Genomic DNA, 27,905 nt, shown 5'->3' on the forward strand with positions numbered 1-27,905 from the left:
AGCCAATAGCAGATGACAACATCCGGTTTAGACGTCTGAGAGGGAAGTTCAGAAAGATTTTTACAGCATCTGATGCCGCGAAAATTCCGTATTGCGTTTAATAATCTTATATACAGTTAGCTTAGATTATTGGAAAAGTAAGACAATACATGTACGTCAACAGAAAGCCTGAGCAAAATAAGGAAGCCGTGAGAGTGCAGAACTGTCAAACACGACGGCAGAAGTCTTCGCAGACCGTCGTCGCGCTTAGCCTGCTGATTTTAAAGGTGACATCTGGGTTTACTTTGTTTATTCAGATTACAATGAAGCCTTTGGTCTGACTGTGTGTGTGATTTAATCTATGATTGTCAGAAGCAGGATGCGCATTTGCGAATCATACTATGACCTTGCTGCTTGCTCATGAATATTAATTAGGTTACGTGACCTAATAAATATTCATGACTTTACTCTTTATTAATGTTTGTTTGGAAGCGTGTATGTACTCAGACAGAAGTGAAATGCTTCTTGCGCTGATGTTGGAGTCAGTGAGAATACAGACAAATATGATATAAATTATGTACAATATAAAACCAAGGTAAATAAAAAATGGTACCCTTCTCTTCACCTTGTAAAATATAGTGTGCTCAATATAAAAAATATTAAACATACATCCTAAACGTCTTAGCTTTTTAAAATCAAGATGAGTTCAGTTTGGATTTTGGAAAGTTTGAGGAAGCTCATGACATGTCAGACATAATCATATAAACCGCAGTTATAGTGTAGCCTATGTATTATGTTTAATTATTACATGTATGTTCAGTTATGGTGTATTGTGGGTGTTGTTTAGCCTACTGGTTTATGTCTCCTTGAATTCTTTACACTAAAAGCTGCTACAATTCACTACAAGTAAAAACTGTTTTTTAATTCACAGGTCAATTTTGAGATATTGTGTCCTGTTTGGCTTTTCATACCATGTTGTTTCAGACTAGTGAACAGAAAACATCCCATATACACTTCAAGTGTAATTTCACCTAGTTTCAACCTGCTTTGTGTGTTGAAAGTTCAGTATATGTAAAGGGACAATGTTTAGGGCTACTTGTTCTCTGTGTTACCTGGACAGAGAAATTATTAACAGAACAGTTAATGTAAGTGTAGGTTTATCACTGAAAATTGTACTATACTATGTCTAGTCTTTAATAAGCTTTATAGTAAAACTGGAACACCATGGCAACGTACCTGTATGTGACGACATTTTGCTTGGGGCGGAACTGACAGAACGGCAATTTCTTTCAGTTTTTTCCAAAACAAACTGTTTCGTTGCTGTGTTTTCTCTGTATTTACAATACTTTGCAAGCTTTAGCCACTACCTACAACATACTGGAAAATAACTCACTCCCACTAAATTTTTACTCTTTGAATTCTAGCAACCCGGGATCAATTTCATTATGACTAAAAGTTTGCTAAGAGCTATTTTCTACTAAAGCAAGTTGGTATTTGACTCTGGTAAGCAGATCCTTAGCAGACTGGTATGGTCTTGGATGGCAAGATGACCAGTGCATTATGGGTGTTGTAAGTTTTTCTACTTGGCAAAAGAGAAGACAACAGCCTTTTTTCTCCGTTTTCTCTAGCCATATAGCACCGATTTCCAAAAAAATGTTCACCTTTTTACTGCATATGTTGCCATGTTTTATTAAAAGCCCATTTTGGCAGTGATGAAGTACCCCCTTGTACCCCTTTGTTTATTTAAAGGGATAGGCTAGTTCACCCAAAAATAAAAATCCTGTCATCATTTACTCACCCTCAAGTTTTTCCAAACCTGCATGACTTTCTTTCTTCTGCTGAACACAAAATAAGATATGTTTAAGAATGTCGGTAACCAAACAGTTGATGGACCCCATTGACTTGTATTGAGTGTATTTTTTTTTTCCATATTATGGAAGTCAATGGGGCCCATCAACGGTGCCCATAATTTGCTCTTGACTGTTGCTTATGTCAAGAGCCAAATTATACATTTGTAGTCACTTCTTTACTACAGCTTTTTTTTCTATTTGGCATACAGTCAGGATATTAGTATGTGTTGGTACACGTCAATGTTGACACTCTCCAGCGCATAACATATAGGCCAAACCATTTACACTTGCACAGATTCAGCTAACGCTCTACTAGTATTCTGTGTTGGAATTACACCCATCTTGGCCGTGGCAGTTTATTGGCCAGGCGGCTATGTCCCCCGAAGGACTGGTGAAGGCTGTGCGGGGATGACAAGTCAACAAGGAGCGTTTGTTCATAGTTTGGTTTGATGAAAAAAAGGAAAGAAAGGCTAATTATATATTTACATTGTCTCACCCAAGGGATTTTTCCAGCAGGGGTGATGGCAAGACATTAAACAACTCCGCCGTTACGAGCAGATCATAAAAACACTCCCTTGTTGTGTTTTTCACAGACCTGTCATTAAGACTAAGAACAACAATTACCCACAAACTCCTGCTCCTGCACACACAAGCTGTTTGAGCGCTTTTTCTACCCCGTTACGCCGTGGTCACGGTGTGAGAACCTCGCCTCCCAGCAGGACACAGATGAGGATATGTCTCCATTCATGGCTTCAGCCTTGTTCCGTTTTGTTTATTTGTCAAAAATACTTCAGTGCTGAGTTAAGAGCGTTCTAGAAGTTTAAAATAAAGTCCGTGAAGACTTTATTGCACTACCCATTGCCTCTTCCCCCCCCCCCCTTTTTTTTTCCCAAACTGGCCGGCTCATGAAATAGAGGCTGATGACAAATTAAGAAACCTCAATTGGGTAACACATTTTCAACTCCCCGTTTCCTGATTACAACCCCTGTCATCTCAGACTCTGTACAAAAGTTATCATTATTATGGACTTAACTCTCCTACTTTTTCTGGAATGAGAAACACACTTTTGAAGTTGCATGGTCCAAATGTGTAGATCTGCTGGCCTTTCAAGTAATTGTTCATCCCCCAAAATCATTTATTTGTGTGTGTCTGCAGACTTCAGAGGATGGCTGCTGTTTCGGAGACAGATGTGCAGTTCTGGATGGCGAAAGCAGTGAGCTGGGGCGAGGCTACATCATGTTCCGCCCTTCTGGACACAAGCAGACATCTTGATTATCTGAGGAGTTTTCTCCAGCAGGTTCTTCTGGGGTTGCAGCAAATGGTATGAAACATTTCAGAACACACAACTTGAGCTTCACAAGCAGGATTTTTTACATAGTCCTCAGCTGTTCTGTTAAACGTTAGGATCCGATCCAGTAAAGAAATGTTGATCTAATGTTGTTCTGCACAACAATATTCTTCATTCTTCACCAGGAGATTTGTAGCATTAGAGTTTGCACCATCTACAGAATGGTCATCTAGTTGTCCAATAACCGACTAATTGATTTGTGAGGTCAACTACTTTATGATTTTTAAATCATTTATTTGAATACAGGGTAAGACAGTAAGATTTGTAAGACATTAAGTCTCCAAAACATTATCAATTTTATCACTATCAAATTTAAATTTATAATTTTATATTTGCATTTATATATTTCTTGTCAACATTCCCACTGTCCCCAAAACATTATAAATGTTTTTTAAAAAAATGTTCTTGAAGAGTTCTTAACTTAAAATTATGGCATGCATAGCAAAACATTACTGATTGGTTTGTATTAAAAAAAAAAAAAAAAAAACTATTTAAACTAGCAAACAAGTTTAAATCATCAGAAGTCGCAACCAATTGCCACTGAAAACCAAATGCTTAAATATGCATTAAAAATAAAGGCATGAAAATACATTTACATAATCCACTTGCATGAAACTCTGACAACGGCCCTGGACGAAAGGGTCATACTTATTAGTACTGTAATATTTTTTTAACTGTGGTGCTTTAAAAAAAGATAAATTAAGAGATCCAACTTCTTTGAGAGATTTTGAGCATGCTGACAGACAGCATGTTATGCTTTAATGTGCTAAAAGTCTCACTGTAACCAAGAACTAAGAAATGGAGTCGATTTTGAAAATGATTAGTTTTGCACATTTCTCCTGCCGAGTTCATAGAATCTCCTTCAATATTAAGGTCAGTGCTTTAACTAACTCTTTTAGAACCCCTAACAGAAGCCGCTCTGTGCGAATGAAGGCTGGACATTGGCACAGCGGTGGTGATGATTTAGTGGGCTAATAGCCACCCAGGGACTGCCAGCGTTAACCTAATGTATCCCTGCATCAAGTGTTGCAATTTTGGACGAGGTATCATGGGTTAGGGCGACTCTGTGAAGGACCAGTGTTAAGAAAAATTCTGCCTCCCACTGACTCTCCTCACCTTGAAAGAAGCTCTTTATTCAGCCTGCAGCGGCCTTTCGCTCCAGCAGATCTCCCGTTGGTTCTGCACATCGTGCCGTTTGGTGCCTGGCATGTCAGAAAAGAAAACAAAATCTTGCAGGCTTTCTTATTTCAACTTACAATGGCTGCCCTGCCAAAATGCAATCACACCTTCCGTTTCCATCACGCTCAACATGCGTCAGCTCCTCTGACAGCATTCAGCAATGTGAAGGGATCGGGATTTCTTAATTGGCACTAAACCTTTATTCCCGGCAGAGCCTCATAAAACGGCCCGAATGAATTGGATATGAACAGCAGTGCTTGGATGAGTTAAGGATGTGGCTCGCGCCTGAGGATGAAAAAAGTCTCGTTTATATCAATTTCCTCATTTGCATTCCATCAGAACCGGTTTTCCCACTCCCTGCTTGGGACTGCTGGAAAGGGGAGGATTCACGGTCCCGTAAACGGTTTTCTTCCTAAGCCTGGCACAGTTGGGTGCCCGCTGGCGATGCGCCCGTGCTCAAGGGGAGACTGAGAGATGCATGTTTGAGTGAACACATTCCATAATTGCTGACTTGTGAATGTGTACATAAGATTTCTTGCCCTTAAATCCCATGAGAAAGCATCTCTGGGATAGTACATGCAAGTACAAATTTGCTCATACCCCTTTGATGGAGCTGGATTATCACTTTGTCATGGTCAAATGAATGGTCTTTTCAAGTTGTTTTTCAAGAGTTTACATTAGGGCAGCATAATTAGTCAGATTAAAATGTATATTGTGATGTGGCATAGTGAGATTATTAAAAAGCAGCATATTTTATTTGATCTATTTTTAGATGTACTTGAAAATTAAAAAAGGTTATTAATTAAAATGTAATCAAAATGTTTAAATGGTGTTTGGGGACCCAAGGTGGCTCCAAAATGTTTCCAGGGAATTTCCAGGGAATCCATATTTTTTATGGTTGTTAAAGCTGTAAAACAGATTTGAAATAATATTAGGTTTGAAAAGCATTAAATCATTTAATTGAAAATTCAGGTTTATAGATATAACATTTAAAGTGGGGATAAAATGATAGATTGTCAAAATATTTTCTAGATAGATAGATATTCAGTACAATAATATAAATTAATTAATTTAATTTTTCTAACAACACATTGGTTTTATAATATCATGCCTTCTCTCACATACAAAATGTTTTTACACATGAAAATGTAGAGCTGCCTTTACATTTTAGGATCATCCCTGTAAAATCATGCAAAAATCCCTCTATTAGATGTTATAAATGCAAATGGAAGTTCTAATAATTAGTTTAGTATGTGCTCTGTATTTGCATTCATTATTTTTTTGGCTGCCACAAGGTCTTTTTCCTTTTGTCAGACTTGACGTGTTAAAGTTCCACAGGAATGGTGTCATTCTCTTCATGCGTGCACTGAAATCATTTAGCATCCAACAATGTATGTGCCTATGGAATGTAAAAAGGCTCAGATCCTTTGTATGGCTTCCAGTGTACAGTAAATTGGCAAGACACATCTTGAACTGATGCAAAAAGCTGTGATCCTCAACATGCCTTTGCATTAGCACGCTGGTTTTCATTAATTACGTAACTGACTTTAAAGAAATGATCAGTGACTCTTTCTGTCTGTCTGTGTGGGAATTGCTTTATAAAAGACCATCAAAAGTTTTTTTTTTGGCTCAAATAGTTCTTCAGGAAATGATGATTGATTTTTTTCATATTAGCTAATTGTTCATACTTTTGATGTCGGCTAACTCGGCAAGTGGCAGAACTTCATTGTGCACTTAAACTGTCAGTATTACTTAAAAAAAAAATGTTTTGACCACAGCTCATGAGTTGAGACAGTATCTGGTGTTGACAGTTCATTTTCATGACGAAAATTCTAAGCAATAATGTTCTGACATTAGCTCTTTTGTTCCGAGTTCCTCTCTGCAACCATCAGTTCTTCCTTGATGTACCAAAAAACAAAATGGGCCTTTAAAATGGCCCTTATTGTTGCATTACAGAGACCTTTGTGAAATATGTTAAAAAAACAACAAAGTGATTGGCTATTGTGGCAAGAGAGGCATCTATTTTAGGGTGTATATGAAATGTGTGCTGAATCTTCATATAGCCAGTGCTGATGTGGTTATCAGGGAAGCTGGTATTGCAGTGGAAATAAAAAGGGTCTTAGGACATATCCTTGTGGAAAGCAAGATGGTATGACTTTAATCATCTAGAAAGAAAGTTTTTTTCCATCCATTTCAAAACACATCCATCAGGTGTGTTTTATATCCGACCAGCCACCTGACTTGTGTGATGTATGATCTGTATTCATGGTGTGGGAGCACCACGGAAACACCAGACTGTTTCTGATTGATTCAGAGATGCCAACTTTCACACTATACAAGTTATGACTCAAATTTCAATGATATAAAGGGTGTGTCATTAACATAATCTATGAGATGAGTACTGTATATTTGGAAAGGTGAGGTGTTAAAATACAAATAAAGTTAAAACTAATTTTCAAATGAGCATACATGCTTTTGCACATTGAGCTTTAGTGCTAATACAAGTGATGAAAGTTTGAATCTTGCTTGTTGTAACATTTTTCGATATTGTTCAACCCCATTATTTCTCAGTTTCTTTATACTATACAATGGAAAAAGCCAAAAAAAAACTATTGTTCAATTGGATTATTCACGTGTGTATTATTAATATTAGGTATGCAATAGGGTTGGGCGGTATTACGGTAATATCGGATACCGCGGGATCTTAAAATAGCACCGGTATCAGTTTCAATACCGTCATTACCGGCACTTATATAGCCTATAATATATATAATTTATTTATTGGCTAAAAAATGCTTATGTGTGGTTGCAGTTTGGCAGTATTTCTGGTTCCAACCGAATGAGAAGGGAGAGGCGGTAAATACTGATGAGGCAATTTGTAAATTGTTCCATAAAAAGGTGACCGCGAGAGATGTAAACACCTCTAACCTATAATGTCGCATCTCCGAAACTACCACCCACTCACTGCTGCCAGGATGCATTTTGTTCTCGAGTTCATTAAATAAGCGCGTTGTTTCGTATTGGTTAAAATATTATAATGTTATTTTTTCCATCTTTCTTGATTATGAAAAGTGAACAGCACAAATAAGATGGGATGCATCGGGAGTCAGACGATTTGACCACTTCAATAAATTTCGTTTTGTAAAAGGCCTCTTTAAAACGAATTTCGTTTTGTATAAATTCTATCTTAATTTTAATAAATTTTTCATCAACCAATTGCCTATATATTTAATATAATCATGACATGATGGGCGATGGCATGCCGCGGTCACTTTAACCGAAACTTGGAGATGGCGATCGTCAATTTCTTTAAACAAAACAATTCAAAACGAAAAGAAATATAGGGTAGCCTACTCTCTGATTAATCCATGATGTGCATTTCTCTCTATGGCGTTCACAGAGATGGCGATCGTCAATTTCTCAAAACGAAAAGACAAAGGCCACTCTGATTATTTAATCCATGATGTGCATTTCTCTCTAGGCGCGTTCATACGGAGATGTGATCATCAATTTCAGCAAACGAAACCATACAAACCGAAAAGAAATAGACTAGCCTACTCTCTGTAATCCATGATGTGCATTTCTCTCTATCGTTCACTATGGAGATGGTGATCGTCAATTTCTTTAAACGAAACAATTCAAAACGAAAAGAAATATAGTCTGATTAATCAATGATGTGCATTTCTCTCTATATGCGCGCTCACTACAGAGATGGCGATCGTCAACTTCCACCTTTACAGAAAAGTTTTATTAAAAATCAAATGGACACGCGTCACCGGATTACAAAGGCACTTCTTGCTTGTTGCACGCACACAGTATTATGTTGAATAATGGTGGGCTCGGGCTCATAATAACAGTTAATGCCGTCGACCGGACTCAGACACAACGTGCACGGCTTGATTTTTTTTTTTTTTTTTTTGCCCGATCTGGCATTCAGTTTCTGAACTGTGTAGGCACAAACCAACAGTTTGGTGACGCCGTCTGAGCCCATTATGTCATCATTTTTAATTAGTCACGGTAATACCGTATACCCCGGTAAAATTGGGAGGGGGTTTGACGGTATCAAAATTCGAATACCGCCCAAGCCTAGTATGCAATGTGAAAGGCTGTATTGCAGTTTATTTTTCATGATTCCGATACAGAGTTTTGCTATTGATGTCTGAGGTGTGTGTGTTTACTGTATAACAGAGCTCCACTAGTGAGGCCATGAAGACGTTTCCTTTTGTGGGCCAGTTCCTGGGAAGACTTTGTTGGAACCCATGTGTTATTGCGGATGGTAAATTTACGACTCTTCTACACTTGGGGGTGTGTTTCCCATTTAAGACCAAGAAATGTGTCTGCATGGGTTGGGTATTTACACTAATTTTCCAATGAACCCTGTAGTGGCCTGCTGGGCATTTGTTCTGTTATTTGGCTTTCTTTCACTACCTCTCTCGCTCTCTTGTCTGAACACTGTTTCCCTTCCCTGAAATTTCTTATCAGATTATGTGTTCTTCACATGCAGCCTTAAAAATGACTTGAAAAAGTTGAAAGATCTATCACTGTACTTTTTACCCCGTTATATAGTTAAAAAATTATATTATGAATTTGATTTAAAGTTGTATATATATATTTATTATAAATTTATATTATCAGCATAACAATTTGTGTGAAAAGTTGCATTGAAAAAGTTCTAGGTTTAAATGAGATATTTCATCTTAGTTTAGTCTACATTGTGCCTGATTATAAATACATTCATGCATGCATGCATTTTCATGGGTTTCCCATTAGATGAATAATGTGTCCATTTTCACATCTTATAAATGGCATTTTGTCCTGTGGTCTTGTTTATGTATGCTCAGAGAGAAGCCAGAGACTCCTGCTGCGGTGTTTGAGCTGTCTGTACAGCGCTGAGCCACTGAACGCTGTTGAACGAAAAGCCAACACTTGGATCAAGGTAAAGCCAACAACATTTCACCCCTTAAGGTTAATGAATGGATAAATAAATTGCCAAAGAAGTTTAACAAATTGATATCCTTACAGAAACAATTGATATATATTGGAATATATTGTTTAATTTAAAGTGTGAAGATGAAAGAAAAAATCATGGGATCATGAATTAAGAAATCAAATTTTCCTTGATCTCTTGACATAAGGGGCCCTATCTTGCACCCAGCGCAATTGGCTTTGTACACCCACGCATGTATCATTCATATTTTGCACCCTCGCACAGCGGACTTTTCCCTCCACAGACACACGTCGGTAAATTAGGGAATGAACTTGCGCTCCCGGGGGCGATGCAGCGAAAAGAGGAGGCGTGTTCCGGCGCAAACGATCCCCGGTGCTATTTTGCAGGTTTAGAAAACAATTCCGCCACTGACCAGGAAAAACCTAGTCTAAAGTCAGTGCTTTACACATGTTATTCAAATGCTATTTTGAGGGCGCATTTAGCTAATTTAGGTTTGTTGTCTTCTGATCCGGGATCAGACTCTGGCTCAAACATGTATGGCTGAACATGCAGTTAGAATGCTAGAATATTGGGACAAAAATACCCCTGTATGAGTTTTTTGTCTTATATTTATATCATATGATATTAAGCAATATCATGAGCAATGAATGCAATATCACACAAGTGCGGTTTTGTCCTGAATAGCACAAGCGCAAATGTGATATTGATTTTATCCAAAAGTTTAATTAATAAGAAGTTAATATTGTGTTGTTTTAGACTCAATATTGTATGTTTTTGCTCAATTTTGCCAATGAAAATATTACAAAAGCCACAGCAGAACAGTTGTGTGTCTCCGAGCAACACAGCGGTGTGTCTTTCTTAACAAATCCTCGTTTTGAACGAATCGGGTGAACCAATTATTCAATGGCCCATTCATAAAGAGAGCTATTTATTTAATTCCTGAATTTGAGCCATTTAAACAAATCGAATGAATGAATGAGTCAATTACTCTCTCATAAAGACATTTTCTGCCACCTACTGGCAGTTTTAGTTTCTTATTTAAAGTATCATTTCATTAAAAATTTATATTTTATATAAAACCATATTAATAAAAAAACCATTAAAGTGATAGTTCACCCAAAAATGAAAATTCTTTCATCATTTACTCACCATCATGTCATTTTAAACCTGTATTACTACTTTTTTTTTTTGCAGAACATAAAATAAGATATTTTTATGAATGTTGACTTCCATTGTAAAAAATACTGAGACATTTCTCAAATTATCTTCTTTTATGTTTCACAGAAGAAAGAAAGTCACACAGGTTTGAAACTATATTAGGGTGAGTAAATGATGACAGAATTTTCATTTTTAGGTGGACTATCCTTTTAATAGCCATTTAAGACCCATTAATCTCACGCCATTATTTAATGGTAATTGCAGTGTAAATGCATTAATGCCACATCTGAGCTGCAATAAACTGTCTGTAAATATATCTAAATACCGATGCAGGTGCAGCTTCTGAAAAAAAAAATTGCTGTTGTAGCCTAAAAGTTTGTGTAATAAATTCCATGTTGAATCAAATTAAATATTTCTTTCTAAAGCTGCTTTTTTATGCTTTTCTCATTTAACACAATAATGACTTTATCAATAATGAAATAATATTTTAGGGGTTATTTCTCAGCCAAATTTGGTGTGCAATTTAATTAATTTATTGGCACATCATGTAATTAATTAAATTAAAAATGGTAATCGCTTGACAGCCCTACTTATTTAATTTTTAAAGTTTAAAAGCACATGCTTTGAAGGTTTAAGCCCTTTTTTTTTTGTAATATACCTAATAAATATCATACTCTTCCAGACCCCAACAGTTTTCAATCTGCCAAAAGTGTTTTTGAAATTCTCAATGTACACTTTTATATTTGAATAGATGTAATCAGGGTTGGGATAGCGGGGTGATGAAAAAGAACTAAAATAATTGTACACTTTCAACTTTTTACAGAGTTCACACAGATGGTTTACCATAAGCAATACAGAACCCCTCATGTTTCGTGTGTGCATTCGTTTGATTATTTTTTTCATCTAATAAAACATAGCGCTAATTAAAGCAGGGCTTTTAAAGTAAACTTTTAATTTGCCAGATGTTTTTTGACCTATACGAAGGGAAGTGGAGTCAGAGGGAGGTGTGGGTTCTCTGTCAGGGGTTGAGACACGGTATTTAATCTTACATTATTTATTTGCTTAGCTAACAATCCCTAGTGCAGCAGCAGTGTGTGTACGTATGGTTTGGTGGAAAAAAATGCAGGACTAAAAAGAGAGATTAGGACTATTTGTGTGAGGAAGTTACAAATTATAGGTGCTTGGGCATTTACTTGATAGATGAAACATGGGAAGAGGAATACAATCTGTATTGTTTCCAGTGACTGGCCTACAAAAGGCCCAGAAGGTCGCTGTTTTTGACTTTCTTTTGGTATAGAGGTCAGTTTATTGTCAAAATTACACCATGATACCATGGTAATCTCATGCTTTTCCAGACATTTGAGGTACCATTTGCAGTGGGGAAGATAATTTGATTAAAGATTATGAGGGCACATTCGTTTAAAAAAAAGAAAAAAAGAATGATGTGCATTCCCCCTATAAATCATTTATAGCAAATACTGAAATAATACATGGTGACTTTAAGGGACATAGTTGTAACTTTTCTACAGGTTTGAGTCAGGAATTGTGCCACTTTGTGTTCTCTGTTTAATAGCAGATCACATTCTCATTTGTTCTGTTTTGCTGAAATAGAATTACTGCCCAATGTTGTCGGTTTCTTTCTTGTTGTGTTTTAGCAAATTGATTTGGTTTGAGTTGATTTCCTGGGGGTCGGTCTACTCCTCCCAGTTTGACGTCTTGCCTCTTCCAAGCCGTTTGTCTCTTATTTTTCCATTCTCGTGTTTGTTGCGGTCCTAATGGACTGTGTGTTTTTCCATTTATCCCCATTCCTTGTTTGTTCCGAGCGCTGTTTACTGTCACTGTCAACATTTGAAGACTCACCCATTAGAGAAAGCCTTCATGTCGATCAGCATGGGTTACAATGTGAGGTCCATCTGGGATGATTTCAGCTGACCCCCCAGAGCCTCAACGGCGGTGATGGCCTGTGTTCCTTTAGTCACCCATCATGAATAAACAATCAGTCCTGTCATTCATAAAGCCATCTTGGTCGTGTTCTTCATGTGGGTGGTTTAGCCGATGCTTCCACTAGAGCCACGGACTGACATTTTTGCCTGTTATTAAAGGGCCTGTTGCCCATTCTACTGTGAGCCTTTTCTCTGGAGCGCCAGCCTGACTCGCTCTCTCCACATCACAAAGACCAGACCAAGCCTGATGGCCCCTCCGCTCCTTCAGGGCTCCTGGGGGTCTGGAACAGTCTTTAGGGAGACATGTGTGGTCTCTTTAAGTACAATCACCTCTGCAGGCGCATTCGAGAACTATTTTAGGCCGAGCAGAATGACCCCATCTTTACTATTTCTGTCGCTTTGTCTTTTGATGTGCCTTTATTTTTCTATTGTTTGAAAGCCCTAACCATAAGGATTAAACTTTGTCAGGAAACGTACCCCTGCCCCAACATGAAGAATTTGTTAGCCCTCATATTAATGCATTCAAAATCTGCTTATAACTGAGTCATAACTGAATGCATAATTTGTTTGGAGTTATTACTACCCCTTTTAATCAAATTTTTTTAGAAATTCTTTGAAATGTAAAATTTTACGTGAACTACAGAAAAAAAACGCTATTTCGTCAATATTCATGAGAAATGTAATTTGCATATATAAAATATATAGATATATAAGAACATATAATAAGACCATATATTCTGAGAATTATAAGTTTTAACTTCTTTGAAATCAATGGATTTAATAAAATTTCTTTGAACTTATAACTCATGACTGCTCAAACACGGTCCAAATTTGAATAAAACTCACATATTCATTTTCTAACATAATGACTTCAACATTACTGTGAAATGTTTTCAAACTAAATATATACTTTTAACTTGCAACAACTTGCGTGAAAACAGACAGTAAAATAGGTGGGCTCTTTTGACTTGCAACCACGAACACCTTAAGAGTGCCCTAGCAACTACTGTACATAGCAATCACCAAGAACAAGCAATTGTTTGATTTTTAGCATTAATAGTTTAATAATGTATTTTATTAGCTTGTTTCTTTGAAGATCTTTAAGCTAGAGTCATGTGATGCCTTGATCAGAAAACATCTGAGAAGTGAATATGTGCTCCTCTCAAACACTCTGTTTTCTTTCTTTTCATTTTAGGAATATTGTACAAGTTGTTTTGATTTAGCCTGGGCATCCATGTGGTTTAGTACTGTCTATTACCACTTTGAAGACCAAAAAAAAAAAAAAAAACCCAGACAAAACAAAGAAAAAACATAATGGCAGATGCCATCTTTCTCCACCTCAAGGTAGAGAAAAAAACTAGAGAATATATAAGGTCTGCATTTCATTGGCCTGTGCTGTAGCCACAGCCCAGCTTAGAGTTAAGTGTGATCTGCAGTGTGTTTTTGCTGTTCAGATGGTAGTAATTGAGCCTCTTTGGGTCTGTGGAGGACATCTTAGCATACTGTAAACCTAAAGAAACCACATGGCCCCACCACAAGCAGACATGTTTTCTGTCAAGGCTTAAACCCTGTGCTTTCATAAACAGACATGCCTTGCCACCATTCCATTGTCTTTTTCCCTTTTTTTATTTGTATGCAACATGGATATGTATTTATGATGAGCAAATAGTTGTCCAATTATAGACAAATGATGTTATGGATGTTTCATGGTGTGTGATTACATTTTCCCAATAAAAGCTGTCGTCTGCATTTTTACGTTCTGTGTCTGTTCTGGACAGAATATGTTGTGTCATCTGATCTCGGAGGAGGAGGGCAGTGTATCTCATGCTACAGTAAAACATGCTGGATCAAGCCCGAAGCGATACCACTCAGAGGCTCTTCAGAAGGTTTGGGAATCACTGTTCTCAGCCTTGGCATATTAGTTAATAATGACATGGGTGGTGTGATGGGTAATAAGGCCTGAGGCTAAACTAATTCTTTTTTTCAGTCTATTGATGATTTTCGATTGAATCTATTTTCTTTCCCCCAATCACAATAAAGGTTGTTTCTAGTAAACAGCCACTATTGCCAAGTAGGTTGAAAATGTTTAATCTAGAAGTAAAATACTGTGAAAAGCATAGCATTATTAACTAAATGAACACCAGGAATATTAATATTGAATCATGTTGAAATAATGATTTGGACCAATAAAATAGTACACAGTTATAAACAGCAATATTTATATATATATGCATGTTTGATATACACATTTTATTTATAAATACCACTTATAAATACCACATTCTATTCATTATGTAGACATAATGAGGCAGCATATGAAAGGTGACAGTAGCCATTTCACCATGATATAGATGACTGTCACTTTTCATCTAGTCTAGCGATGTGCTGTTTAAAAATGGACTAATAAAATAATTTTAAAATCATTCACAATGTTCACATTATCATTTTACATCACTGGCAAAATCATAGTGAATACATTGTGAATATTAGATATCTTTCCCTGCCGTGTATTTTCCACTCATTTACATGAGAAATTAGTTGTTCATGTTCACGGTTATTATAAACTGAAACCAAGTTAAAGTCTGAGTTGATTTTTAAATTGCATTTTTATTACATTTGTGAAATTATAGGCAAACTGTTGTGTCCTGTTGTCACTTTCAGGTGGTGGCATTGATGACAGACGAGGTCATTAAAAGCTGTGACGGCTTGCCAAAAACATCAGCAAGGTAATGAACGCTTAATCTCACACTGGATTCGCCTTTAGAGCACCTCTAGCATCAGTTATTATTAAATGTGTGTATATATATATATATATATATATACATATAATCCACACTAATTGATCACTCTTTGTAGATGTTCAAACGAGAACATTCACACCATGTCGACGGCATGCGCTGCCTTGGTCACATGTCCTCAGATGGCTCCTCTCATTGGAGCTCTGTTGAAGCATTCCATGTTGTGTGGCTCTTCCTGTCTGAATCAAGAGTTTATTAAGGAAGTCAGTGAGGCCTTGATCAGGTAAGTATCATTACAGTGAAACACTGTAATGCAGCATTTAATGTCAGCACACAGATGATGTCCGCTCTTGACCAGTGTATGTTTTTCCTGTCTTTCTTTCTTACACAGTAAGAGGCTTGTGTTGGAGGATGAGGCTGTAGTGACCCTGTGGTGTCTTAGCCCCACCTGTCTGGAGGGGGCAGCAGTGAGCTTACTGGAATCGGTGCTGTCTGACCATGAATCAATGACACAGAGTCTGGACAAACATGTTAACGACTCATTACTGGTACGCTTGATTTCTTCTATACTACCATTAAATGCTGGTATTTTTTTTTTTTTTAGATGGGTCTCAAGTTTGAGACCACATTAAATATCTGTCATTTAAACTGCTACTTTTAAAATGTTTCACTTTTTGATTACACCAAATGTTGTATAATTGCATTTGTCTCTTAAAAACGGCCAAACAGATATATCAGCACCTTACAACAACAGACCATCACCGTGTTTATTAGCAACAAGTTCACACTGTTATGTTTGGTGGCAACTAGTACCGCATGTCATAATATTTGCTTCGGTTGCTAATTAATTTTGTGCTGCTGTGTTGACAGTAAAACTATGGTAGTAAAGAAGGAATTTGATGGTCTGTTGTTCGTATGGTACACAATGTATGAAGATTAACAGCGGTACGCCGGCCTCAGACTCAAACAGTGTGACGTGAACCAGAACCCGTGGTCCAAACACAGCTTTATGAGGCTGTTTCATTCCTACATAAAGAAACTTAAAATGACTGAAATCAAGACCTTATTTACATGTCTGTCTAAGGATGTCAAACAGTCATCGTGTACATAGCTGATGTTTGAGGTCCGTTGAGGTCTGTTTAGCATCTCATTCTGAGCTGTACAGACAGGTAAAATGAGGCCCAAGTGCAGCTGCATTCAACTCATATTTGTTTGTGCTTCAGAGCATATTAAACTGTGCAGTGTGTTTACGTTGCAGGAACAAGTTGTTTAAACCGCAATCAAAAAGGGGAAACCAGAAATTAGTTTCACATTTCTGTTTTCATCCACCTTCCTCAAAGCTGAGCTCCAATAACAATAAACAGCATCTTCCAGCATCCCACTGCCAGAAAGAGGATGTTTTTGCTATTCTGTAATTGACCCTCCCTGAAGTGTTAGGAGAAGGTATGGATGAGTGTTTGGAGAACCCATCTGTTTTCACTAGGGAGAGAACACTTCGGCCTTCATAAAAAGCAGACAGCTCTTTCCTACGCCTCTGCTTACATCACGGTCTCTTAAGTGAGATTTTAGAGATTTAAAGCAATAGTTTTAAAGTTTTGGTTTTGAAAATGATTGATAATTCATTCATCCTCGTGTCGTTCCAAACCCATATTATTTCTACTGTAAAACACAAAAGGTGAATTTATGAAGAATGTAATGGTTGCTCTTTTCCATGTAATGAAAGTAAATGGGGACTGGGAAAAAAAAAAACACCATACGTTGTCAGAAAAATGACCATGAATGTGTAGTACAAGTGGCCCAAACTACTCGTGCTCTGTATTTTAAGTCTTCCGAACTTTGTGTCATGAACAATTTTTTTTTATTTTTTAAAGATCATCTTCTCCACTGTAACTCTTGACAGCTCCAGTCCCAATTAAATATAGAAAGTCATACAGGTTTGGAACAACATGAGGCGAGGGTGAGTAAATTATTGCATAATTTTAACTTTGGGGTTAAAATTCTTTTTTTGAGGCTGCCAAAGGGTTAAGTGATAATGCAAAGCCTGCAGGTTTGATCCTAGACCGGAAGGCACCTGTGAATTTATACCGTTGAAAAGTTTGGGTTTATTATGATTTTTAAATGTTGAAAGTGATGCATATTTTTTTCAGGATTCTTCAAAAGAACAGCATTTATTTGAAATAGAAACATTTTGTAAAAGTATTCATTTTCTGACCCCAAACTTTTTAACCGTAGTGTATGACGATTGTCTGATGACTAGTGTCTGAATCGCTTATTTATGAAGATCAGGTGAGGAATTAAATGCTGTTGTATATCAACATTTCGGCTCCAGGTGCACATCTGAATTATTGTGCAAAAAATTGCTTGTGATTGCAGTCATACAGTTTCGTTCATTGGTTTTATGACTTTGGCTGCGAGTTGGTGAACTCTTTTCTTGACGTGATCTTTCTCTTTCTTGTTTCTATTGCTCTGTCTTCTGTTTCTGAGACGGGATCATACCATCTAATATTTGTTGCCGAAATGCGTCTCTTTTTATTGGAGCAGCAAATTGGCGGCTTTTGGCAAGCGTTGAATAGCTGGGGTTACGGGAATATCTGAGATGCTTTGGGGTTTGGGGGGTGGTGTGTGAGGATCGTGTGTGTGTGTGTGTGCGTGCAGAGGGGAGATGAGGGTGCCTGTAGGCTGGGTGTGGCAGATGTTTTAATGGTCCCAAATGAAGGAGAGAATAATGAGGCTTCTCCCTGTGGCCTACACACACACACACACACACACAAACACATGCGCAAACAGAGACAAATGTTCTGAGGATCAAAGACCGCAGGGGCACATGTGGGCTCTCTGGAGCACTGATGTTTTGGGTCTGGGTGAAATGTTTTTATGGCATTCTTTGCCCATATGAACTATGGGTATATTAATGAAACCTGTTCTATTAAAATATGTGCATGTACGTTTACGTGCTGCACCAGACACGCATGTACAGCTGCTTGGATGTAATTTTTTTGACTCTCTTTCACATGAATTTAAAACAGATGATATTTGCTGTATAATAAAGCAATGTGCGTTTTGTTGGTAAGAAACTTGGCTGTTAAACTTGCAGCAGTGAATTATGGGAGAGGATCTGTGGGAGATGCCAACGGGTCCTCATTATTATTGCAGCATTGCCTCCTGGTGGTTGAGAGAGTAGATTACAACCAGACAGTGTTCCTAATGCACCGCAATGTTGTTCTTTCCCCCACCAGCCTCAAGCTTCAGCCCATTACTGCCACATCTTTCTCACAGTCACTGAGATTTACAGGTGAATATTGGCTTGTATTTTTTTTTGACCTACGCAAAATCTGTCTGCAAAACACCATAAAATGTACCCCAGGCCATCTTTAAATCTATTCTGCTAAAATTAAAAAAATGATTAAAAAAAGACACCATCTGGCCGTATATAATACAATATATAATATATTAAGTGATTATATAATATACACAGTAGTGGCCAAAATTGATGTCCGGAAGGGATATTTGTTTTTAATAACCCTACAAATGTGATTAAACCATCAAAATATGAGGAAAATATTTTATATTTTTTTAAACAAAACCTACTTGGTTATGATATTTATCTTACAAAATTATTTGGCAAAAAAGGCAAACTGCTACGGGTTTTATTTTACTATGCATAACCCCCCCCCCAAAGCTCACAGGATAAAGCATTCATTGACTACAACATATTCAGTTATTAATATTTTGTTGGTTCTATCAATTATTATATTAGTACTGTCCAATAATATTATTTTTATTATTGACATTTTTCTGATTTAGACTGCTATTGGAAGCTTTCAAAGAATACTAAACTGTTACCCTTATCTTACCCATAAAGCATATATTAGAGCTTTAGTGTGAATGTTGTTTTGTTTTTAAACTAAAACAGTATGGATTTATAATGTGTGTGTGTGTGTGTGTGTGTGCAGGAATGTGTTGACAGAGATTGATGAGAACCTGGCCCTGAGAGCCCTCGTACAGGTTTTCACTGCCTGCTTCCTCCAGAGAGTGACTGGACAGAAACCTCAGGTACAAGCTGACTTCATGAATGTGAATGTGTCATTTCTCTGGCACTAGCAAGCACCAAACCGAATCACAAAAAAAAAAAAAAAAGATTGTTTCCAAAAATACGAAATCCCACAGAGGCCATAAACAAAAGAAAACAACGCAGAGAAATAACAATGCATGGCCTCTGTGGAGTTTCATGTGATTGGCAGGTGCCACTAGAGGCTCTCAAACGACACAAAAGAGATATTTCAAAGTTGGACTTGTTGTGATATCTGTGTGCATATATGATTTGTAGGACCGTCTACCACTCAGAGCCTTCTTCCCAAACGTGACGCCCAGTTTACTCTCTCCTTTACTGACAGCACCGTCAGGTACAGCATCACATACTACAGTACATATGAGAAAGCTCTTTTGATGATATAGAGCATCAACAGCTTATAGCACATAGGGGGGAGGGGGTGGGGTTTCAAATAACCAACTTAAAAAGTGGCACATCGTTTACAGTTTACCCCTAATGTATGTAAAATGCTAAATAAAGCTTTAAGTAAATAAAGCAACAAAAAAAATCTCTTTAGGGGTAAACTGTAAGTTTAATTGTTATATATACTGTAGATTGTTTACATTTTTTAAATATGAATAAAATAAAAATTTGTTCATACAGAACCAACAAAATGTGCAGCAAAAATGCTTTGAATGTGTTTTATTCACATTTTCTGAAAGAAATAAAAATTATTTAATAATAAAAAAAAATTCCAGAACATCTGGCACACTTTACCCCACAGCTATCATTTTGTGAAAAATACTTAATTATAAATGTTATTATTATAAAGATTTTATATCACATGTATTACAAGGAAAAAGGAAAAAAATAACAAAAAAGCATTAATACTAGAGGATTGTTCAATAAGACAAAATCCTTGTAAAAAGTTTTCATTTAAAAATAAATGGCTGATCCTTAACCTGAAAATCACCTGATTTTATGAATTGGACACACTACCGTTCAAAAGATGAAATAAAAAAAAAAAGAAAATTAATACTTTAATTTAGCAATGATGCAAAAAAATTGATCAAAAGTGACAGTAAAGTCATCATCATGTTACAAAACATTTATATTTAAAATAAATGCTGTTCTTTGGAGCTTTCAATTCATCAAAGACTCCTGAATCACAGTTTCCACAAAAATATTATGCAGCAAAACTGTTTACAACACTGTATAATAATAATAATAATAATAATAATAATAAATGTTTCTTGAGCATCAAATCAGCATATTAAATTAATTTAAGACTGGATTAATGACTGGTGAAAATTCAGCTTTGCCATTACAGGAATAAATTACATTTTATATGTACATTTTATATATTAAAATGGAAAACTATTTTTCATAAAAAAAATGATAAAATCTACGTTGGTGCGCACAAGAGACTACTTTCAAAAACATTTAAAAAATCTTACTGATCCAAACTTTTAAACAGTAGAGCATATTTGTAGACCTTGATCAGTTTGCGTTGACACAAAATTCATTTACTTCCCATATAAATGACTTTAATTTGCTTTAAATGGATTCTTACCATGAAAACAAATCTCTGTTCTCACGTACATGTCAGTCATAGGCATATATACGGTCATATGACAGAAATTGTGACACAGCTACATAGTATAGTCTAATTATATTATATCGCCAGCAAATTACACACCAAATCTCTTTCTTTTACTCATATACCACCCAAAACGATAACCTCATCAACTGACTGAACATGACTAAAATATCGGTTTTGTCTCAGTGAGTGGCTTGAGCTTTATTTGAATCCTTCATCCTAAACCTCCACCATCTGAAGTGTCCAAAAGCCTGGCCTTATCTCCCTCCCTCCATCAGAGCAGTCCCAAACAAACCGGCTCCTTCCTCCTGTACCCACCCTGCCCGCTTCAGTCCGGTCCTCTGATATCTATCTCTGGCTCGGCTCCCAAAGGACCCTGGGCTCTGCAGCGCCTCCTGAACTCCGGAGGATATCCTCACAATGCCACCTATTCTATATCCAGCACAACAGAAGAATAGCTGCAGGCCTCAGGTGTCCGCTCCGCCAGGGGCTCTTTTTTAGGATTATTTGTTTGCGCTGGTTCAATTGTCAGTGTACATGGAATGATTGACATAAAGGGGGCCTTCGTCTCTGAAAGGAGATTTGTGAATGCCAGAGCTCAGGTATTTACCTCATCTAGCTAAGGATAGGTCATTATTCTTGAATGCGGGACAGTTCATCCAAAAATGAACCTTTTGCCATTATTTACTCACCCTCTTGTTGTCCCAAACCTGACCTTTTCTTCTGCGGAACACAAAAGAATATATTTTGATGAATGTCTGCTTTTTTGTCCATATAATGCTAGTAAATACAGTGCTGAATATGTTTTAAGGGGCTAAACACCCCAGGTAAACAGTTTAACTGAAGGATCACCATACTTCCCCAGTTGATTGATTACATTAAGAATTACATACATTCTCATGTCCACCATTTTTTGTCAACATTTTCACAATTCACTTTGTTTTTAGGAATAAAATGTATAAAAGTCAAGCAAATGATAAATGAACAAACCCCTCTGTAAATCCTTCAGAATATAGATAGGAATAAAGCTGTGACGTTTAATGAAGTGGAGATTTTTGGCTCAGAAATGCATTTTAAGAAATCGGACTTCAAAGATATGTATTGTATTTAAAATCTACAGATGCAAATAGATAAAGTGCAATAAAATAAACAAAGATTGGTCAAGAACATTTTTAAGGCCTATCGAAGGGTCGGTTGAAACTATTTGAACCGGAGGTTTATTATCAGTGGGTAAGTTAGGTATCCAGCTCAAAATCAGTTTCCAAAGTGTCTGATTTCTGCGTTTCTCATGTCACCCTCTTTCAGAGGTTCCCAGGGAAGCCTGGAGGGATCATCTGAGCTGGATCAGAAGTTTACTTCAGAGCGTGACAGAGAATGAGGAGGCGGGGGAAGATGTCAGGTGAGATGAGCTTCAAGACACTCTTCACTTCATTGCTTTCTTATCATCTGCCGTGCTGTTACTTGAGAGATTTCCCACGCAGTAATCCGGTATGTTTCTGGCCAGCTCAGGCTTGACACAGGAAGGGTGTTTGGACACAGATGACCAGATATTCAGTGATAGGTTTTCACTTGAAGTACATAGCTGCTCTTCACAAATGCTTGTCCTGGAAAAGTACCCAAAAGGTCTATCCACACCAAGTGGAATGTCCTGAATGACTTTAAAATGGGTTGCAGTACATTAACCCTTTGTGCTACATACATAACCTCCCCTTAAAAGTCCCATTTATAATATACGTGTTGTGTATATATAATATATGCACACAAGTATTTTCATTTAGCCAGACATACGGTCGATTTGTTTCATCCTTGATGTGAGTAGACCTATTGACGCCAATTCTTTTCACATTTCGTGCAAGTAACCCTATACAGTATACACGCATACACTACCGTTCAAAAGTTTTGGATCAATAAGGTTGAATATTTTTATTTAGCAAGGATGCATTAAATAAATTAAAAGTGTCAGTAAATCAGAAAGATTTCTATGTAAAAAAAAAATGCTGTTCTTTTGAACTTTTTATTTGTCAAATAATTCTTTGTATCGTTTCTAAAAGAATATTAAAGGGTTAGTTCACCCAAAAATGAAAATTCTGTCAGTAATTACTCACCCTCATGTTGTTCTAACCCCGTAAGACTTTCGTTCATCTTCGGAACACAAATTAAGATATTTTTGATGAAATCTGAGAGCTGATCACTCCTCCTGCAGGCTTATGGACACCTTAACTTGCTGGCCCAGAAAATGTATTAAAGACATCGTTAATATAGTCCAAGTGACTCCAGTGGCTCAATCTTAAGTTTATAAAGCGATGAGAATACTTTTTGTGCGCAAAAACAAACAAAAATAACGACTTTATTCCACTTTTCATTTCCTTCTCTCTGGACCTCGAGTTTTTTTCACGTAGTGTTTAAGCGTAGCGCGTCTGTGTTTCACGTCACCACGTATCACACACATGACCAGCGTCACCCAATAGTGAGCATACGTGGTGACGTGCAACACAGACGCGCTACGCTTAAACACTACGTAAAAAGAGAGAAGGAAATGAAAAGTGGAATAAAGTTGTTATTTTTGTTTGTTTTTGCGCACAAAAAGTATTCTCATCGCTTTATAAACTTAAGATTGAGCCACTGGAGTCACTTGGACTATATTAACAATGTCTTTAATACATTTTCTGGGCCAGCAAGTTAAGGTGTCCATAAGCCTGCAGGAGGAGTGATCCAGCTCTCAGATTTCATCAAAAATATCTTAATTTGTGTTCCGAAGATGAACGAAAGTCTTATGGGGTTGGAACAACATTAGGGTGAGTAATTACTGACAGAATTTTCATTTTTGGGTGAACCTAACCCTTTATGTAGCACAACTTTTCAACACTGATGGTAAATAGAAATGTTTCTTGAGCAGAAAATCAGCATATTAGAATGATTTCTGGAGGATCACATGACACTGAAGACTGGAGTAATGATGCTGAAAATTTTATCACAGGAATAAATTACATTTTAAATATATTCAAATCGACTTGTGTGATTTTTCTAAATGAAAAAGCAAATAAATTGTTGAATCAAAGTTTGAAATTCATTGAAATTGACAGATTAAAGTTATTTATTTATTTATTTATCACTTTAAGCTGTCCATTTCAATGTCCAATAAGAATTAACCTTCTTGTTTCTCTATTTCTCTTCATAACACATATGTAACATAAATAACTGTTATGTTCTTCCATTGTGTGTTTGGGTGGATGGTGATTTTCCAGGGCGTATGAGTCTGTCTTTGAAGCTTGGTTCCTGCTGGTGCAGTGTGGGTACTGGGTGGACACAGCTGTTGAGCTGCTTGTTCTGGCAGAGCCTGAGAACGCCGAACCGCTGCTGTGGCTCCTGACGTTCTTCCACCACCCCACCAACAGAGGGCACCAGAGGTCCCAACAAACCGTAAGAGATCTAATTATGGCGCCGAAGTCAGTCAACCTTACGTCACAAGTTAAAAAAGCAAAGTGAAGCAGACTGGAAAATTACTGATGGTTTCCTCCTCTTTGTTTTTAATCTCAGGCAGTGGCCAGAGAAGCCTGGACTCATCTAAGGATCCTGTTTCTCACTCATCCTCCCCCTCCTAGTCACCTCAGTGCTGTGAAAGAGCTCCTGTCCTCTCTTTCAACAAACCTCATCTTGCATCTGTTTTCAAACTTTGCCATCTTTTCCCATGGACCTGTTAGCATTATCACTGAAATAACTGACAAGGTGAGGTCTCCACTGATTCAGTTTCAGCACATTGTGAAATTACATTTACGTCCACAAATGCCAAGGGTTTACTCATGCGAACCCGGTGGCCTATTCAAGACTAGACGAGCGCTCTGCGCAGCCCAATTAAGTTGTCATCAGTGCCTTTATTGATCCTGCGCTAGTTCCTATGGTATGCAGAGAACAACAGAATAAAATAGGCTGTTGGGTTTACAACACATTTAAAATCAGAAGCGGTTCAGTCTCACACACACACACACACGCACGCACGCACACTTTAAAAACAAGTTTACCCCCAACTGCTTGAATGCTGAGAGTGGCTCTTTTATGGCAAGGTTAGGCCTCAACTTTGTTTACATACAGGGATAATTCATATTGATGATAATGATATTTTGAATATTCATGCAGGTGTTTCCCATACAACGACAGTTCATAGTGACCATGGGCTGTCTAACTCTGAATCTGACAAACAGAAGCCAAAAAGAATCATAAAAGTAATTAATCTGATTTGTGCTTTATATTCCAAGTCTTCTAAAATCATGAATCATTTTTAGTCATAATTTACTTTTTATCTTATAATTTCAATCTAATAACATTGTCATACTTTCAACTTTTTATGTCAGTTATGACTACCGGTAATTAAAACAATTTGTCATAATTTTAAGTTTTAATGTCATAATTTTGACACATGCCAAAAGGCCATATTCCCTTTTAATCTCATAATTTTGACTTTTTATCTCATAATTATGGCTCGGTATCTCATAATTTCAACTTCTTATGTATCATAATTATGCTTTACTAATGCATGTTTATTTCTCATGTGGTGGAACCTTTTCTGCTTCTGTCATACAGGTTCTCGTTTCTCCGTTGGTAAAACACAATAAGTGTTCCATTGTCTAATTTTCACTCCTTGCATCACCGAACTACACTACTCTACTAGCATATCTAGAGGCAGCAGCCAATGGGTGTGAGGATTCTGTGACGTTTAGTAAAACTCAGCCAGTCATGTCATTTTAACATGGCGAAATTCAATGAGGGTGTGAGCTGCACCATACATATTGAAATGCTTTTTATAGAACGATTTTATAAAAAAAATTTTTTAAATGATATATATATATATAAAATAATTATCGTTACAGTCTCAATCCCATGTGAGTCTCAATCCCAACAAATCAGCACCGAACTAGTCAATGCACCTCTATTTTTTTAGTTCCATTGAAAAATGAACAGCATATGGGCTTTGCAACATGAAAATAGATAATGATTAATACACACACTTAATTTCTGTGGTCCAGTGGAAATTGTGAGGGCTAATTACCCAAATGTGTGTGTTTTTTGATGATGGCAGGTGCTGACTGAGGCCGCTGTGAAGCGCAGGGCACTGTGGATCCTCGCTTCAGTACGCTGCAGACTAAACAGTGCTGCCTCGCGGGACGACAGAGTTCATTCCAGGCTGAGGACGCTTCAGGACACCCTCCTCCAAACCTGAGAGACTCACATAAAAACTCCTAGCTTCGAGAGCTTTCTGAAACTATTTATTAGGACAAGGAATCCTGGCGTGGCTCAGTTACGCATCAAAATGCTGGGTGGGACGATATGGCATTTATAGAAGAGAAGCCCAGCTGCCGTTTTTAACTTTAAAAGCAGTGGGTGTTCTCCCCCTAAACCCAAGAGGGGCCTCCGCACTTGATGTATTGAGCCAAATAAAAGGAACACATTTATTTCTATCTGTGTGTTTGGATGACATCAAACGTGAATCTGAGAAAGTAAATCTCCACCGATGTGACTGCTGTCAGATCTGCGGTTGTATTTCGTGAGTGTTTGGACTCTGCGTCTTTGTTGTTTGACTGCGGAGCTCCGTCTAGCTAACACGCCGTTTGTCTTCGCTCACTGTCCTCCCACGCACTCTTTTGACAGGAGAGCATGCCGGAGTCCTTCTCACCACATGATCGCTCACATCTGCGCGTGTGTGTGTGTGAATCCCAGGGAAGGGCCTCCTGAATAGTTTAGTCTCTGTACTTTACACTCTAGACTCCATCATCACTAGTGCTTCTCCGTGGGTCTCGGTCTCCCTGTAGGACCATTTCCTCTGAGCGTTTTCCCTATTCAAGCCTCTCAAGCACGTGTTTATCACTCAAAACTGGGTCATACTGAATTTAAACTATAAGAATATCAATAAATGTTGATTAAATTGTCACATTTATTACTAGTATAACTGCAACCAGTTGAATATTCACTGAACAATTAAAAGGCTATTATATGAGACAAAGAAATGTGTCAAATCGGCAACAGAAACGTCCCTGAATGTGTGAGGTGTTGTAAAAACACTAACAGTGAGGATTAGGTGACATGTTTAGCATGTAAACATGCGTCATCTGCGCATATTTCTACCACAAACATTTTCTTCCTATCTGATCGGAACTCTGGGACTGGACAAAAAACAAGCTGTGCCTTGGTGAGGAAGTTCAGGTAGCCCAGCCTTCCAGTACTTCAGAATGACACATATTTGAATACAATATTTGTTTTTTAATTCTTTCTGACAATAGAAAAGTATGACATTTTGGCTTTATTTCACATCTTCTAGCTTGAACATTGAATTGTTGCAATGATGGAAAACAATCGCCTTAATAATGACAGAGATTTGTTTTTTGTGCATATTCCATTTGTCATTTGTTGTGACAGTGGGATCCTGCTTGATTTCCCTGAGTTGAACATGTGACTGCAGACCAAACAGATCTGAAACCTGCAAAAGAGAAGAGCCAGAATCACTACAACATGAAACATTATGATTCATTCTCAGGACATCAGACGTAATACATCAAGGCAAGATACATTTATTTATATAACACATTTCATACAAAATGTTCATTCAAAGTGCTTTATATAAAATGATTTTAAATAATAAGGTAACACTTTAGTTTAGGGTCCAGTTCTCACTATTAACTAGTTGCTTATTAGCATACACATTACTGTTTATTAGAACTTCTAAAGCAAAATGAATCCTACCCAATACCTGAACGTAACTACCTTACCAACTATTAATAAGCAGTAATTAGTTTATTGAGGCAAAAGTCGTAGTTAATAGTTAGTTAATATTGAGAATTGGACCCTAAAGTGTGACCAAACACTTTAGTTTTTTTACCATTTATAATAAACGTTCTACCTTTTCAGTAGTTTATTTTAAATGGGTTTTAAAAATACAAATATTTCTCAATAAAAGAATGACTAAAATGCTATTTAAAATAGTTTTGGGGGAATAGCCCCAAATGGCATTCAAGTAATTTTACTATGTAGTATTTAGTCAGTAGTTTCAATTTTAGTTCACAATAACAACTCTAATGCGTCTCCCAAGGTTGGCACAGTTAAAATGCAGTGAGATACATGTGTGTGGATAGTTGTCTGTGGA

The 27,905-nt window shown here is 37.1% G+C and overlaps 2 protein-coding genes across 4 annotated transcripts in view; one reads left to right on the forward strand and one right to left on the reverse strand.

Annotated features, from left to right (window-relative positions):
* Positions 1-26,693, forward strand: fancc (FA complementation group C). The gene is made up of 15 exons (XM_081349681.1): positions 1-266; positions 2,985-3,150; positions 8,545-8,632; positions 9,198-9,292; positions 14,184-14,291; positions 15,067-15,131; positions 15,262-15,426; positions 15,535-15,691; positions 18,380-18,435; positions 19,097-19,196; positions 19,471-19,546; positions 22,079-22,172; positions 24,019-24,193; positions 24,311-24,499; positions 25,848-26,693. The coding sequence occupies exons 2-15, from the start codon at positions 2,995-2,997 to the stop codon at positions 25,986-25,988; spliced, it is 1,665 nt and encodes a 554-aa protein (XP_081205807.1). The 5' UTR covers positions 1-266; positions 2,985-2,994; the 3' UTR covers positions 25,989-26,693.
* aopep (aminopeptidase O (putative)) overlaps positions 26,682-27,905 on the reverse strand; it is an 87,039-nt gene continuing 85,815 nt past the window's right edge. For all 3 annotated transcript variants that reach the window (XM_081349680.1, XM_081349678.1, XM_081349679.1), the window contains one exon: positions 26,682-27,242. The gene's annotated coding sequence lies outside the window, so the exon portion shown is untranslated. The remainder of the gene's footprint in view (positions 27,243-27,905) is intronic.

The sequence above is a fragment of the Scardinius erythrophthalmus genome (assembly GCF_964197995.2).
Source record: "Scardinius erythrophthalmus genome assembly, chromosome: 20".
NCBI classification, from domain to species: domain Eukaryota; kingdom Metazoa; phylum Chordata; class Actinopteri; order Cypriniformes; family Leuciscidae; genus Scardinius; species Scardinius erythrophthalmus.